The sequence below is a fragment of the Aquila chrysaetos genome, chromosome 3 (assembly GCF_900496995.4).
Source record: "Aquila chrysaetos chrysaetos chromosome 3, bAquChr1.4, whole genome shotgun sequence".
In the NCBI taxonomy this organism is placed as follows: domain Eukaryota; kingdom Metazoa; phylum Chordata; class Aves; order Accipitriformes; family Accipitridae; genus Aquila; species Aquila chrysaetos.
In genome coordinates this window covers 70,329,275-70,346,557 of record NC_044006.1, presented here as the reverse complement: position 1 = coordinate 70,346,557, position 17,283 = coordinate 70,329,275, and the positions used below count along the sequence as shown (strand labels likewise).

Here is a 17,283-nt window from a genome sequence, read left to right as displayed (position 1 = left end):
CCTTCAATGATGCTTTATTGGGCATAAGATAACATGAATTTCCAAATGAGATACTCTCAGAAGAAAAAGGTCAACCAACTGTCTCTTTCCAAACAATATCATTGCTTTGTTTTGTTTTTTTAATGCCACCTCAGTTGTACGTAAATAAGTAAATCCCTGCACTGCCATAAAGGATTAATCAGAAGCTTGTGGGCACGCTGGATTAGAGGAAGGGGTTTGAAGCTGTTCTGTGCTGAATTCATCCCATTATCTTCAGTGGAGTTATGGTTAAGATGATTCTGACTCTCTGTTATTTCTATGCCTGCAGATTCACAGAAATAGCAGGGGGAGGGGTGGAAATTGCACATGCATGGTTTATTTTTAATAGGCAACAGAGTCAAAAGAGATCCCTTTTTCAGAAGAGAAGCTTTGCTCAGATATCTTCTTTTAAGAATAAAGAAATCTAATTTTCTTTTCTTTCTGGCAGCCCAATAGTAGCAGTGACAACTTACAGTCTATTACATCTGGCGATTGGGATGTGACAAAGATATTGGCATATGATGAAAAAAGGCATAAAATGTAAGTAAACTTTGGTCTGACAAATCAGTCTTCCTTTGTTTAGGCCTGGACTATAGGGTTAGTTACAATGGTGCTGTGTATGCTTCTGAAATGTGTGAGCATAAGGAGACGGAGACAAGAGAGCAGGAGAAGCTGTCTCTGTTTTGCCTTAACCTCTCACACCATTACATATACCTTGTCATATTTGGATTTTCTCTGTATAGTTCAAACCTCTATTTCTGTGGCTATTAAATACATTTGTGTAGAGGAGTGATTGCTCGTGTTGCAACTTCTGATATTAGCCTCTGAAGGAAAGAAGCCTATTTTCATTGACCACCTAGATTAGTCAGTTTTAGAAAGAATCCTTTATTGACCTGCAAAAATATCAGTGCATTAGAAAAAAAGTATTTAGTTAGTATTTAGTTCTGCAGTCAAACAGAAAATATCATGTACAATTTGTGCACTGAAAATGTACATCTAGGCAAATGCAGCTTATTGGAAGCAGATCAGCAGGCTGAAGATCCTGCCTGACATGTTATTCACCCCATGGATGCTAGATTTGCTCCTGTGGTCTCTCACTGTTCACATGAAGTGCATCTGGGGGATTAATCTGGACCCTGCACGTTGGACTGAGGTTGGCCATCTCCAGCAGGACCTCTCTGTTATCTTCAGAAGCTGTCACCATACAACGGGGCTTTCGCTGAAAGCCAGAAAAGGAGTTCACCACAGCCTCAGCACAAAACAAGGGCAATGAAGTATTCTTCAGCTTCAGACTCTGTCTCCCCTGAAAGTCCAACTCCTTTTTTCAAAGAGGACATTTCAGTGGGTTTCGCATCAGACTCCGTTTAGCTATCTATCTGGGCAAAGAATAAAAAGTGGTCAGAGAAGTAAAAACTGGTTCTAGAAAAAAGAAACGTGTTTAAAGGAAATTCTGAGCCATAAATGTTGAGGTAAAAATGTGAACATCTTTTGCTTAATCCTTTTTGATCTGCTGACATGACCAGTCTAGGACCCAAACATTTCCATGCTTGTTTTAACTGCAGCTAAAACCGACGTATTTGCTTGAGCCTCTGCAATGATGTGTCCCTCCGTATGTTTTTTCTGATTCAGTTTAAACTTTCCTTGCCTTTACAAGATCAGGAAAATGGTGATGTGGATGAAGATGTTGTTGTATGAGATACTTGTAAACACCCTTCTAATGATACAATTGCCTTTTGATTATTTTTTTTCCCAGTTATTTCCACAGCACAGAAGATTTGCCAAGGAGGCGGCATTTATACAGGTATGTGCTTTATTAACTTCACATACAGAATTTCCCATTTTTTCAATCTTACACGAATCATTACATAAGCGATTGCAATAGAAACAGTTTCTTATGTGTTTGTCTTTAATTGCATTGCAAGATCTTGCAATGTGTCACTGGAATAGACAGAACATCATAACAATAGTGAACAAAATGCTTGACATTTGGCAATGTTTTACTTTTAGCAATTTTCTCATTTTATTGCAAATTTTAAATTGGTCTCGAGATTGATAAGCTGTCACAAAACTTTGCAACAAAACTGTTTAACACTTGAAAGAATTCAAAATTACATAAACTAATGGTATAAACTGTTTTTATACTTCCAGATAGCAGTTTTCATGGAAATTTGATAGCACCTCACCTCTTCATGAAATTGAAAAGAAATAACAATATGTTATGTTTGCAAATGTTTTTCTGCAATTCCAGATGACTTTAGTATCCTCCCTAACTGTATGATGGGTAAAAGGCTGGTTTATAGTAAGCTATTGGTAGTGTAGCTATTGCAAAGTATTGTGGGAGCAGATTACAAAGGGGAGGAAATGCAAACTTTTAAATAATCATTTTGGAATCATTATTCCATTTGTCTTATTCTTCTTCTCACTCACCCTGCTGTCACCTCAGCATCTGCAAAGAAGGGCAGAGCTGGTGATAACATCTGTTGATAAGGAACAGTCAGTACGTTTTCCTTCTCTAACATGATGTCATACTTTTTTTTTCTCAGTGGGAAGGAAACTAGACCGAGCTAAATTACCTGTAATTGAATAATTTTTTCCTTTCGGGACCTCTATGGCTGTTCACTGCACTCCACATTTTTTGAGAGTAGCTCAGCTCAGTGTTTATTTTCTTGAAGAAAAAAAAATCAAAATTATACTGACCATTTATTTCTATTGAAATGGGAAGAAAATCTCATTTTAAAAGCTGAGTCCAGGCACAGCTGCTCAAGAGCTGCTGCAATTAGTCAAAGTGCTTCCCACCCCTTGTTTGTCTTGGCGTGCACCTCACCCTGGTGCCTCATTAACCTCACCTCCCCACATAGGCAACAGGGAAAGAGATGTCCAAAATGTCACCGTCCTTGACCTTTGATTACACAGTGATCTTGGCCTCACTTCAGGTATTTGATTTTCTGCACTAGGTAGTTTGACTGTCTCTTGTCCTAGCCCAAGGATGTCAGCTCAGCAGCAACCTTGGCGTACGTTCATTGACAGAGCTCCACTGGAGCTCTGATAGCTTATATCAGAAGAACTGTTTTGGTTTTTTTTTTCCTTTTTGTGTCTGATTTAGTAGCTTTAAACAGGAGTTAAGCCAGAGACATGATAGGAGCCTAAACAAGAACCCAAGAGCTACTCCGTTCAGTCTCTGTGGCCCTAAACAAGTTGCTCAGCCTCATCTCTTTCTACCTTGAAATGGTAGAAAAACCACTCATCTGCGTTACAGTAATACTGGAAAGATCTATTCGTTAACATTCTCAAAGCATTTTGAAGTTTCAAAATGCTATAGCAGTGCAAAATGTTATTTATTAGTATTTGCTAATAATCTGTAACTCATTCTTCAATGTATAGTAGACTCCTAAAAAGCACTTCTGAGTGTATGGACAGACCACGTTACCTTCTTCAAAAACACGTCCCTAAATACAATCTTTCCTTTCTACCTGGATATTATAAGAGCAACTATTTAAACCCCCAGAAAGGGCTTTGGCCTCTGAAGCAGCTGCTAGCAAATCAGGCCAGTGAGGCAACCAGTAAGAAACTTAAAGAAAGCAATTTCAGCTCTTTATTGTCTGTTATAATATAAGTAGGTATAGAAATACTGCTCCATTGTTTCATGCCTTCATTCACCAAAGTATGACTTGCTCTTGTGGAATTGCAACCATCATTTTCTTTTTAAAACTATACCTTCCTTCATAACCACCTGACCTTGCAAAAAAAGACATCAGTATCCTTTTATATGTTCTCCATTCAGGCAAAAAAAAAGCCATTACTGCTATTTAAACTCAACCAAATGGAAATGCTTTGTCTCTTACTAATATTGGACACATTATATTTATGTTCTTGTTCTACAGTACAGTAAGGTTCAAGTAATGTTGCTTCCAGATAACATTTGCTCAGTGACCTTCATGGACTTGTATTAACTTTTTCAGCGCAAACACAAATGGAAATTTCAACAGGCGGTGTCTGTCTTGTGATCTGATTGAAAACTGCACTTATTTCAGTGCATCCTTCAGTCACAATCTGGAATACTTCCTACTGACATGTGAAGGTATGTTGGGTTTTGTTATTGCAGTTGTTGTGCCTAAGGATAGGATTTAGAGCCAGCATTAATATCTTTAGATATCCTGTGTACCTGTGAGCAACTTTGGAAGACTGGCCATAAATATCTGAGTCACTTTGCTTTTAAAGCTTTACTTTTAACATTATTTTTTTCTTTTGTGTATTTTTTATTTTTAACTGGAAAGCAGATGCGTGCAACATTTTTCTGTGCATATCAGACTATTGAACATAGAGGTACAGTCCTCTAGCCTCTCCAAGCATCCTTAAGTTAAAGTAACAGCAAAACCTAGAGGACACAAAACGTCAGAAAGTTTGTGAGAGATAAAACAGGAAGGTGGGATTAATTTTGGGTGACTGGGATTGAGTTCCAAATGCATCAACTCATACCAGTACTGTGAACAGGGGGATTCAAAGCAAGTAAGCTACAATGAAAAGACAATTTGCTAGGAAAAGGCAGTTTGCATAAAGGTACCTAATGGACAATGTGAGTACAGAGTATCTAGTGTTTCGCTGCTCATTCATCATAAATTCTACCTTAACTTGGAGTAATCTACAGGTCCAACAGAGATTTCCTGTGTTGCAAATGCCTTAGAGTATCTGAAAGGCTAAGGATAGAGGACATTTCAGGAGAAGGGTCGTAAAAGTCAGCTTTCTCCAGCTCTGTTAAGAATAAATGCAGAACTCCATAGCATTTAATCCTATGTAATTTAATTCTGCTTAATTATCCTAAATTGCACACACAATGCATGCACACCGGTCGTCCGCTGCTGTGATTGAGAGCTGCTCAAATGGCTGCATGCCTTCTAAACAAGTATTGCAAAGCAGCAACCCAACAAGAAATGCTTTATTTTCAACAGGTCAGGAGAAAACAAACCTGTATAACATAAAAAAAAGTGTATGCTGTCACAGAGCAGCTAAGTGCTCTCTCTGCTGAATGTCAGCAGTCTGTTTGGTGATGCATGGACTGCCCCTTCTCTGAGTGGCAAGTATTCATTGGTGCCAGTAACTGTTTGTGGTGAACACCAAGGATAAAGAAGTATTTGGGATGGCAAAATGGGAAATAACTGGGATAATCAAGATAAAAAGGCGAAATAGAATGGTTAACATCATACCAAGCAAAACGACTGGACATGGACATTTGTAAAAACATGTTCTGCCCCAAGAAGGAAAGATAGACTGCATTTGGGGGCATTTACAGGTATTCTAAAAAATACCTAGCAATACAGTACAGAGAAGTAACATTAACAGTATGTCCTAGTTTCAGCTGGAATAGAGTTAACTGTCTTCCTAGTAGCTGGTACGGTGCTATGTTTTGAGTTCAGTATGAGAAGAATGTTGATAACACTGATGTTTTCAGTTGTTGCTAGTAGTGTTTAGACTAATGTCAAGGATTTTTCAGCTTCTCATGCCCAGCCAGCGAGAAAGCTGCGTGGTGCTTGGTTGCTGGCTGGGGTTAAACCACGACACAGTACAATAGAGTAGTTAACAGACTACCTGTAAATCTCTGAATCTATAGTTGTGGCAGTCATATGCAGACACTTGTCATTTCACAAGAAACATTCAGTTCTGTAGTAAATGTTATCATGTTTATGAAGTTTGTCTCTTTAAAAGAAAAACCCTGTATATTTTTATTCTTGTTTTCATTTCAAGAAAAGCTGTCAGTAGCTACTACAGTGTCCATTTTCTTTGCACCCACATAATTGTTTTACCATAATTAGAAGCATTTGTGAATAACAAGGTTAAGGTTTCTAAAGGGTCTTATCAACAGTTATGAGGTGATATGTTTGGATTACATTATATCTCATTCACAAAAACCTGCAGTGATACCTGAAGAGACTAATGAGTTTTATTAGTGTCTACATTAATCCAAGTACACAAGATAATGATTTTGCATAACAAACAGTGGGCCAGATTCCCAGCTGCTATAAACAATACCTCCATTATAAGGTCATTAGAGTTAGATCTGTCTCCATCTGCTGAATATGTCTGTGTCTGAATTTTCATTACACAGGACTAAATTCTCAAACTGTCATCTTAGTGTAGCACAAATACAGCACAGCTTGAACTATGGAGTTAATGTCAATGTCTCCATTCAGATACTGTTGCAAAATATGTACACATGATGAAATACAGAGATCTTGGTAGGAATTCCATTTTCTCTGATTTTATAAAAATATCAGTCCATTACATTTGGTGGAGTTATTCCTTATTTACATAACTGAAAGTGAGAGGTCTTTCAACTTCTTTGCTTTCAAGCAGTTTACAGGAACAACATTTGGTTTTAGCACTTTTCTTGTAGGATCCATATAACTTCAGATATCTGCTACAGGTACATTTACAGCAGAGACAACTGCCTTTGGTTCCTGTTACAGCTCATGTGGGTCAGGTCAGTAGGAACATCTGTTCTGACTGAAATGCAGACTTCTGGATAAAAGTAATCAACCTATCAGACTTTGGTCATACAACTAGGGTAGAGCTGTTGTGGTTTGATGGAGTATCACTTGGATCCACTAATAGAAGACTTCCTTTTCCACAGCTCCTCAGGCTGCTTAGCTAGAGCTTGGCCTTGCCTCACTTTCTCAGGGTATTAGTTTATTGCTCATAAGCAGTCATACTCTAGTATCTTTTTGATTAGCAGGAAATCCCATTTATTCATATACACATATAACGCATAGATGGAAAAGCTACTTGTATGAGGATATATCAAGGAGCCCTGCCTATCCTGCAGTTGATCAGGCAGGTAGAGCAGCAGCAGCCCACCGGAGTGGACAAGTGTTTGTCTTACAACATCTGCTGCCCAAGGGCTTCTGCCAGGAGTTCCCACATCTGGTTCCCCCCAAAAATTGCAGCTGGAGTCGATATTAATGACCAGACAGTGGCAGACAGTACCTATTCCTGTTTGGTGCTTTCTTCTCCGTCTACATTGTATAAAAGCACCCAGAGCTCAGGCAGGTCTTGCTGTTTGCTCTGTGACTCCCTACAAAAGTGTGTTTGTAGCAGTAGCTGGTGTATGACTTTATGTCAGACCCATATGTATCTTCGAAGGTAGGTAAACATAAATGATTTTACTGTGATCAAGCCTGAAATAATTTACAAAATTATATTTTCTCAGCTGTCCACACAACAAATGCATGGGCAAATACTTATGGCTTGAAAACAATTTCTGTACTGGCACTTAAGGACTAACCTCCACCATGCCTCCGTTTCACTGTATCCCTTTTATTAACTTGCTTTGTGACCTTCAGTTGCAAACTTTGCTAAGTTTAGAGACACAGACACAACTGTGGCTCAGCTTAACTTCTCTAAAATGGATGGCAAGGTTTTAAGATTTTATTAAGCAACCGATGCTTATAAGGTACTCTGTGATACTTAAATGAAAGGCAATGGAAAGGGAAAACATATACTTTTTTAAAAAAAAAAAAAAAAGAGAAAGAAAGGTCTGGCATTGCTCATTTGATCCTAAAGGTTGAGAGTTGGAAGTTTTCTACCCACTGCTTCAGTACCTTAGAGGCAGCATATAATTGTCTTAAAGGATTTTTTGCTGTCCTGCAGACTATGCTTAACAGCAGTGCTGCCTGGCACAGACAGCAATGAGAGAAGAAGTATGCTATAATAAAAGGTAACCTCTCTTGAAAGAGGACAATGTAATGCTTACTGTCAGGAGGCAACATTTATTGCAATCACTCAGTCCCAGAAGGCTAGTTACCTTATTTTTCATCTAATTTTATATGCTCATGATTGAATTACGGTAGTAGGATCTAAGGCAACATGATGCTTTGCAGACTGCTGTTAGATTATCTCCTCTAGACACTGTCAAAAAAGCAATATGTGTTGGAGCAAGGTCACTCCTACTGTCATTTTCATCATAAAATATGGGCTTACTCTTCTGTCTCCTCTCATAAACCAGTACAGGCACTGCCACTGATTCCCTCTAAGATAAACAGAAAGAAGATCTGGATGGAAGGGTTTTGCTACTTTATACACAAATTTAATTGAGGATGGGGTTTTCTGGTCTGGAATGGGATGTAAAATTCAATTGCGTAGAGAAAAGGGTAAGAAATTACAAGTTTTGGCTGTAGATAGAAATTTATTCCTATTTCTTTAGTGGGGCTCAGACATGTATGGTGCAAGGCTGAAGGACACTGAGCTGGTAAAGTACTAAAGCCCTTAGGTGATAGTTCCTTCTCCTCTGAAGGATGAAGCCCTATCAAAGACTACCACTGCAGTCAGCTGTATAGTGTTTTGGTATTTTCATTGTAAACAGATGCACCTTGTCTTCAATGACTCCTTTGCTCGCTCCTCAGTGTAACCTGCCAGCACTATGAAAACGTTTAAAACTTGAGTGCTAATGAGGTTGTTTATGGGGGAAGAAAGGATGTGCAACCATTTCTGTTGCAGGCTAACTTGTACTCTGGCACTCCGTGTAGCAGGTTTGGTTACGGTGTCTTCCCTGTCATAAAAAAATCTGTGAAGTCACTGAGACTTTTGCTTGAACACGCAGAACTGGCAAAGATTTTCTGGATGCTGGAGTTCAAGTCTCTGCTATTGCAGACAGCGGCATTTTAGCATCCTTTAGATTAGTTGGTCAGTCTCCATCAACTGGTCTCAGCCATAAGCTGATCTTGGCCAGCTCAATGCACTTGCGGGGGGTGTGAGGTTCCCCACAAAGGGTTAATGCCTTCTAGCTAGAAGGGGACAAGGGGAATAGTGAGGAAGACCTCTGGCACATACATACATTACTGCAATTAATGCCATTTAATACATGATGAAAATGATAGGGGGGGTGTTGTTCATGGAATGCCTACCAGCCTGCTAATTAAAGTTCTCCGTAATCATGCATTATCAGGAAGGGATTAATCATTTTTAGGGATGACAGAAAGAAAATTGGTAGTTACACAGAGGGGAGAGGACTGTAATGAGGGCTAAGAGAAAACTATTGTCTCATGCTTGGCATGGTTACTGGTGATAGAGAAGTGCCTTTGCCACTGCACTGTGTATTATCCTTTCATTCATTGACCAATTTGGGAAAAATCAGCTTTCACTTTGAGAAGAGACAACAGTGTAACAGAACAGGGAACACTATCTTCTTCTATAGGTCTCAAGTCCTTCCTCCTTTTCCAGAAACTGTAAGACTGTTTTGATTCAAAATACCATAAAATCACTATCGTTTATCCTAGCTCTTTGAAGATTATCTCTGCTGGAACCTGTGTTTGTAGCTGACTGGTCATCTTTACTGTCAGCATTGCGCAGGTCAAAAGACTTTAAAGCTGTCTCTCTCTTTGGGCAAAGGAAAATAGACTCTTCTAACAAAAATGTTAAAGTATTATCACCTGATTTGGATATCCTCTTTAGCACTGTGGTTATCAGTAGCTTAGCCAGGATGCTGTAGATCAGTAATCACAGGTAACAGGAATGAAGTAATTTCTGCCTTTCCTAGCAGGCAATTTTGTAGCTGTAGAACAAAATGATATGTTGTACCTGAGCCGTGCTTGATAAAATATCTAAAAAACCAATAGGAAAGCGATTTATCTGGGTATATGCCTGCTTTTCCCCATGTATGTCCCCTGAGCCAGCAGCCACGATGACAACAGCTCTGTAACTACACTCCTGGCCCTACAGTGCTGAAGGATGCCTATAGGCCTGGGAAATCTTTAAAAATAGGTTTTACAGCTCTTAGGTCCTGCCAGATAAAATCATGGTTCAGTCCCATAAACAGAGAACAAGTGGTGCAAAAGGGCAGAGTAGGAAAACTTTGCAATTTAAGGGCCTCCTTTGAGAGTGATTCATACTAATGAAGAAGCAACACAACCAAATTAGTGATAATCTGAGTCAAGTTCCTCATACCATTGTACATGTAATTCATTCTGTCTGTGTATTTATGAGTTTTGAAGACAAGTGCCTCAAGTTTATTCTTTATAGAGGCAGCATGTAGTTATAAACTTCTCAGCTCCTTAAACTGTTTCTTGAGAATTTAATTATCTTCTTTCCTCCCTCTTGGAGGAATATGGAAACACCATCTGGACATGGGAACACTAAAGAGTGTTATTTGCTGCTTCTACTTATTAGGTTTATTCTGAGCATTAAAAAGTCCTTTTATTATTCTACATTTCTTTTATTTTCCAGATTTTTGTTGGAGTCAGCAAAGTCTTTCACTACCAAGTTTCATCCAATCTTCTGGCTATGCTTTGTGGCAGGTCATCCTGACCTCACTTTTAATAACATTTTAACACCGCAGAGTCCAGAGGACGATTGAGCAGGGTTCAGCCTTCCAGTATGGAAAGGTCTTAAACCATGTTTTGAAATGATTTTACAAATCTAGATTTTTCTGCCCTCTGATGTGGTCACAGCACAAGCTCCTGCCCACACAGATGATACAAGTCTGAAATGTATGGTTACACTGGTGGAGGATACAATATACACAGAAATTTTTAGTGTAGGTGAGTCTGTTACAAAAGACATTAAGTGAAATAATTAATTTATAACAAGGGCTGCTTTAGGTGAGTGCATCAGCTCAGCATTTATGCTTGTTGGGACCAGGATTCAAAACAGTGGTCATGCCCTTGATCAGTGCAATCTTTCTAAACAGTATTGCTCACTAGCACCTCTCCCACTTTCTTTTAGTAATGTGGCAAGGTTTTTTACTAAAATCCACTAGCCAGCACTCCTGTGCAAAAAAACTTTTAAAGGAGGCTGGAGGTGGTCAGAAAAGTGAGAAAACTGGGTCATTAATGAATGCTGCCTCATGTGCTGCATAGCCCAGCGCTGTACGGCGTGAGATAAGCAGAGCCAACAGCCGCGTGGGTGCGAACATCCTTCGAAACACCAGCATCCAGCACCATTACCATTGGCATAGTTCAGTTCAAGGATTTAAAACCCAGGATTTTTTTTTTTTAAATGTGAGTAAACATAAAATTCTGGGCATTGTTTCTAGTATTGTGGCTATACTTAGATGCCATTACTGCATAAAGACTTTGTCGTTTTTTTGAGGATATTGATTTTGGAAAATCTCCTCGTATGTTATTCTCTCATGGGATTACCAGCTGATTTAGCTAGGCTTGAATGTGTCCCAGAGAAAAGCTAAATTAAAACCAATAAAGTGCTTGGATTTACTGATGAATTTCACTGTAACAAAGTAACGTGTTATTTTGCCTGTCTTATGGATTCAGTCAGTTTCATCTGCACTTTTTACAATACTGAGTTTTGGGAACTTTTTTCCCTGAAAATCCCGTAAAATCCTAGAGATACGAGTTTTAATCAACAAACATCTTCACAAAAATATACTAGTTTTAGCATATCACTCATGAGAAATTTTTGCCTGAAATATTCATGACAAAAACCCAGGGGTTTCTACTGCTAGGGATTTACTTTCTGAATAAAAGTGTCTGAATCCTTTCTGCCTCAGTAAAGAAGATCATGACATTTGTCTTTCACCATGAGTGAATCAAACCACATTTTGCTTCAGTTTCTCCATTAGTATGAGGGGGCCATGGGATCATCACAGAGACATTATTGGCAGTAATTTATACATCTATGTCTCTTTGAACAGGAAGAGCTTAATACTATTTAATATCTCAGGATAATTCTATATTGAGATTTTTCAGGATACAGGGAAGAGGGAGTAGAAGTTTTATTGTTGGTAAAATAAATACTGCACTAAGTGTTTAATTTGAGTTATGGAAAGATGTGTAAACCCCTTTGCAACCTTTCCCCAGATCATTTTCATGCATTTACCAAGTGGGGAGCAGAGGTACAGCGAGAATTAGTGGTTCGCCTATGGCCACAACTTGAGTCAAGTATCATGACCCCCATTTCCTTCCTCCTATTGCAAGACAGCACGCCAAGGAAAAGCATCATTGGCTACTGGAACAGACTAGAAATGTGTCTAGCTCTGTAGCCTGTCTCCATCAGTGGATGGCGCATAATTACCCGCTTCAGGATTTTTGCAATAAGGTACCCATTAGGGACGTGTCTGCCCAGCTCCTGCAATAAGAGGTTGGCTCATGCCTTCAGGCAGAAGAATAATGAACCTCTTTCTACGTCTTTCTCAGTTCCTTCATTTAATCAGACCTTTTAACCTGTGCCATTTGGGCCAGGCCTACCATCCCTGGAAAGCAATGGAAAATCTGGAGACAAGGATTTTTTATACTAACTATGGACAAGCAGATGTCAGGACCCGTAAATCGATGTAAGATGTCTACCATTCATAAAGCACAAGTTCATAAAGCAGCGTTTTGTCCACAAAACCTAACTACATTGCTCATGTATTGCCTTACATATCACATAGAAATCTTGCATATCAGAGTCTCATCAATAGCATTCCTGGAACCAGATTGTTCTCAGTAGTTGTTATGCTCAGGCAAACATCAGTGCAAGCAATAACGAAAGTACGCAGCTTAGCTCTTTGCCAGATATATTTGGCTATTTATGGACTATAAACCAACTCAAAATTTAAGGAAAAAGTAGGTGGATTGTTTTTTTTTCCCTTTCTAGGGAAAAATAATCATGTTATTTTTATAGTACTGATGGGTTCTCTGAATCCTGAGTTGAATGTGGACACCTATGATACATATACTTACAAACAGGTGATTTTTATAATAGTTGTTTTAATTTGTTGGCCCGTATCTAGACACGGAGAGTTCAAAGACACGCTTGGTAACAGTGTTCCAAGAAGTCCTAACTAGCTGCAAAATGCTAGTTAGGACACACATGAGTTTGATTTTTTCCTGTCACAAGTTCCTTTAGAGAACTCAAGCAGGTCTTGTAATTCCAGCTTCCTAGAGGTGTTGTGAAAATACAATCCATTACTGACTGCAATGCTCAGATGTGCAGTGACAATAAGGGGCACAGAGGCTCCTAGATGGATAAATTACCAGAGTGGTTTTGAAAGATTCAGTGAATCTTCAATCTATTCACTGCAGAGAAGCCTTCCTAGCAGAAACCCAGCTATTAGTATGCAGGAGAGCACTCCCGTAACAAAACCAGCATGTAAAATGATTAAATCATACCGGAGTGAAGAGTTAACAAGGCATGGCTGCACATTTTCGCTGTTAGCTCACAGCACCGCGCGATGTTTCGTCTCAATAGCAATTCAATAACTAGTCTGTAATTACATTGCAGACCTTAATAAGTGCGGGGCCAGTCCTCTCAGGTGCTGAATGCTCTTAACTCCCACCAGCCGCGGCGGGAGCTGGAGGTACCCAGAGCAGCAGAAGAGCCCCGTGGCATGTTGCAGGACAGGACTCCGGCAAGACCGGCTCCCCGTGCCACCGTAGCGTTGCTCAGTGCCTTTAGAGATAGGCAACGATCTCTTGAACGAGGGATTGAATTTTGAGTTATAGCAGCAGTAAAGCAGTTATGAAAAATATAATAACCCATTTCGGCTTAAAGCACGTCATTATGTATTATATGTTTTTACAGCACTGTGAGTGTGTCAGGAACTCAGAGACCCAGTGCATCTGTGAAGGGGAATATCGTCCTGCGTCTTTTTTGGTTCACAGGGTCCTTAGATGTGGATGTGTGTGCAATTTGCTCCTTGTGGGTGATATGGAAGTATTGATCTTCTAAGAAGGGTATGAACAGGGAAAAAAGTGTTTGCTTCTCAAACGCTACAGGGACAATGTTTCATTAAGAGTGTTTTCTGTCGATAACACCCAGGTTAAAATGGCAAAAACTCTTTTTCTTGCTTTTGAGAGGTGAAGAAACTGAAGTTCCTATTTAACTTCTCCAGGTAACCACTCCACGTGGCTTGGGACATCTCTGGCAGATGTCTGGGGAAAGCTTGCTGCTGTGGGTGCAAGTATCTCACTCCAGGGCCTGAAACAAACATTAAATGCACAGAAGGGAAATACCTACATTTAATCCCTATTTAAACCTAGTTATGTAGAAAGCCCACTGCCTGGCAATATTTCTGAAGCATGTGGGTTTAGTGTCAACTAATAATATCATAAAACTACCCATCATGGTAATGGCAAAGCATCTTAGAGAGTCTCCAAAGCACTTCTTACTGAAATTGAAGTAAATGCTTTCTAAGTGCAGCTGGTCCTGCTAAGAGGGCCAGAGCTTGGCAATTCAGGTGACCTTTGGCGAGGATCATAATAAATGATGTCGTTGAGGTAGTCTAAAGAGACTTAATTAGATGCTGAGATAACTACTAGCACTGGAAAGGAGTTTGATTAACCGACTACAGATAGAGAAGCGCAATAGGCGTACCCTAGTTTAAACAAATGCAAATAGTTGCTTCCCAGATTTTACTAAGGGGGCATGGACCAGCATAGTCATGTCAATAGCTCTGAAGACCCCAGCCAAGGCTAGGAGCCAACTTTAATTACTTTCCTTACTGCAAGTGCCATAAGCGATAGCTCCCAGGTAGTAACTGGGAGGCGGAGGCTTGGGGGAAGGTGGTTTCTACCTGCTGTCCCGACTGATCGTGCCTCTCTGTGCCCCACCTCGCCTTCCTGTGAAATGCAATAACCACCTATAAAGCACCTTATAGTATTTTTCATCAGTACATCTTGGAGGACCACAGCACTGTATGTCCACAAGGACTGGAAGCCATATTAGGTCACTGGGTGACTGTTATCTGTTGTGACCAGAATGGTTTCCTATACAAGGATGATTACAACAACGCTTGGGTTTTTTGTATACGCGGTAGCGGGAGGCTGTGATTAGTGCTTCCAGGCAAACTGTGACCTTTTGGAACTTTTCCTGAGGCTTCTGAAGCTTAAATTAGTTTCTGCTGTTTGAAAGCATGCACAGACTTAATCTCTGGGTCCTATTTATATTATAATTACTATATAATTCACATTTGCATTCACTTGACTCCCTTTCTTACTTAACAGCCGAGGTTGGCTCTTGTGTCTCAACTCCTTTGTGCGCAGTTCACGGGTCAGAAATCCCGTGGGTAAAGGCAGGATGGGGTGGGGAGAGCTCATTCTCGCTCCCTCACATGCTTGTATGACTTCAAAATAGCAGACTGATATGAAAAATCCCTTTTGCACAAACAGAAGGTACCATAAGAGCTTTTTCTCCAGGAAAAGAGAGGATGCTATTAGTGGTTTGGAATTTGAAAGAGAACTTCTTTTCTATCAGCTGGTAACAACACAGTTATTAAAGTAGCCTGAGATTAATTAAAATGGTGGCTTTTGTGGATGTTCCGGTTACATTTTGTCTTTCTATAAGTAGACCATTCATTTATGTTGTAAAATATTTCACTGTATTGTTATACTTCTTTAATGCTGTGTAAAGTACCCATAAATACTCAGTGACATAGAACAAGTGGAAAAAAATATGCATGAATATTTAATAATAAAATGAATAGAAAACACTTGCAATTTCCAGTGCATGGAAAAAAAAAAAATTGTGGAATGAAAGTGAAACTCCTATCCCCTTTAAAATTACCTAATTCTGCAAAGCACTACATGTTCCTTGCTTTTACATGCTTTGATCCTGTTTTCTTTTTGACTTGTGCTTATAAGTATGAGCTGTCTGGCATTGCCCAGAGGAAGGTGATCTATCATCTGCTTGCAGCCAGGGTTCTTGTCATTCGGTCATTCCATACATAGAAAATTTTATCTGAACTCCACTCGTAGGACATAAATGACCATGACAACAGGCTTCCTCCAATGCTTCAAATAATGAAGCTTCACAAATCAAGTAGTAGCCTCCTGCATGTTGAGACTAGGGTGCATGTGCGTTATTTCCAGCTATATGAGTGACCTTGGTTGAACTCATTATTCTGCAGTGGATAGTACAGATGTTACCATCCCGCAAGATTTAAAGCTTCCTCTAAGGAAAACTGCTTCTTTCACCTTGTTTGCCAGCTGGACCAGCTGTAAGGTTTATTGCTGGCTTTTGTTTTCTGTTTGCATGATACTTGTTTAGTCCCTTATTAATGCAGTCAGTACATTAAGGATATATTAAATCTTGAGAACTCATGAGAGTAAAACAGCTTAATAACCAGACAGTGTGAAGCAATGTTATTTACGGGTTTGGGGTTTTTTTTAAAGGTAATATCCAGCATCAGTTATTACTTAACTAGCTAAGATACCATTATTTTGTTGCAAGAGACTTTTACTTTTGGAAAAGAATAAATTAAGATTCTCTAAATCAATTTACACTAGGCTTTTAATGGAATAAACACAAAATATGCAGTGGGGTTTTATTCTGTCAGTGTTAATGAGTTGTAAATGGCACTGAGAAGAAAGTATTTTCTTTCTTGCTGTGATTACAAGGAAATATCCTTTTCCCTTGAATATATCAGCAGTATGTTTATTAGAGGAGCTGAGAGGAGTAACAGGGACTGCAATGGCCTTCCTCCCCTTCCACAGCTCTACGAGGACATGGCTACACAGTCTCTCCATCATGACGGCACTGCCAATACTTTTCAATCATGGAATCACAAAATCATAGGAGAATCTGGTTGGAAGGAACCTTAGGAGGTCTCTAGTGCAACCTGCTGCTCTAAGCAGTGTCAGTGAAGAGATCAGACCAGGTTGCTCAGGGCTGTGGCTAGTCTTGTCTTCAAAGCCTCCAAGGATGGAGAGTGCACAAGTTCCCTGGGCATCCTGAGATATCCAGAGACTTTCCAAGGTAGGCAGGGAATACAGAAAATGTCAGGGATGTTCCTCCACATATGGTATTTCTCTTAGGATTAGCATATACTAATCCAATAAGAAACTTATACTTTAAAAATAGGGACAAATGTTAAACTTTTCTTTCATCTCTTTTCAAAGTTTGCACAAAGCCTGGATTAAAATTGAATTGAAAGAGGTTAAATTAAGGAGGGATTCAATTAGAAATAGCAGGAAGCAGAACAGAAATCGGAAAAAGGGAGAGAGTTGGGTATGGAGATTTCTCTGTTCAGATTCATTCTTCCAACCATAGATCTGAACCAGCATACTAGAACAAAACACCTTAGCCTTTTGGGAAGTCAGTGATCCCCATGTGAGCTGGAGTGGTTCCCTCCTACCTCCGGTACTTACGTCTCCAGGTATACAGTCATGGTGCACTATCAGGTTCAGGAACTCTGCAAGCAAATTCTCCTAACCTACCTCCTTTTTACAGCTGATGTTATCACTATAATGGATAAGTGTACCTGCAATATTTCTTGAAGGTCGTAAGTTTTCCATGTTCCTCTTTGGAACCATCCACACAGACTGTTGCATTATGGCTTTTGAA

At 39.5% G+C, this 17,283-nt stretch overlaps 1 protein-coding gene across 6 annotated transcripts in view; it reads left to right on the top strand.

Annotated features, from left to right (window-relative positions):
- The window catches only part of DPP6 (dipeptidyl peptidase like 6), a 575,985-nt gene that overhangs the window by 533,721 nt on the left and 24,981 nt on the right, over positions 1-17,283 (top strand). For all 6 annotated transcript variants that reach the window (XM_030009646.2, XM_030009648.2, XM_030009650.2 and 3 more), the window contains exons 14-16: positions 467-558; positions 1,772-1,819; positions 3,978-4,096. In XM_030009646.2, the coding sequence (XP_029865506.1) occupies positions 467-558; positions 1,772-1,819; positions 3,978-4,096 (259 nt within the window). The remainder of the gene's footprint in view (positions 1-466; positions 559-1,771; positions 1,820-3,977; positions 4,097-17,283) is intronic.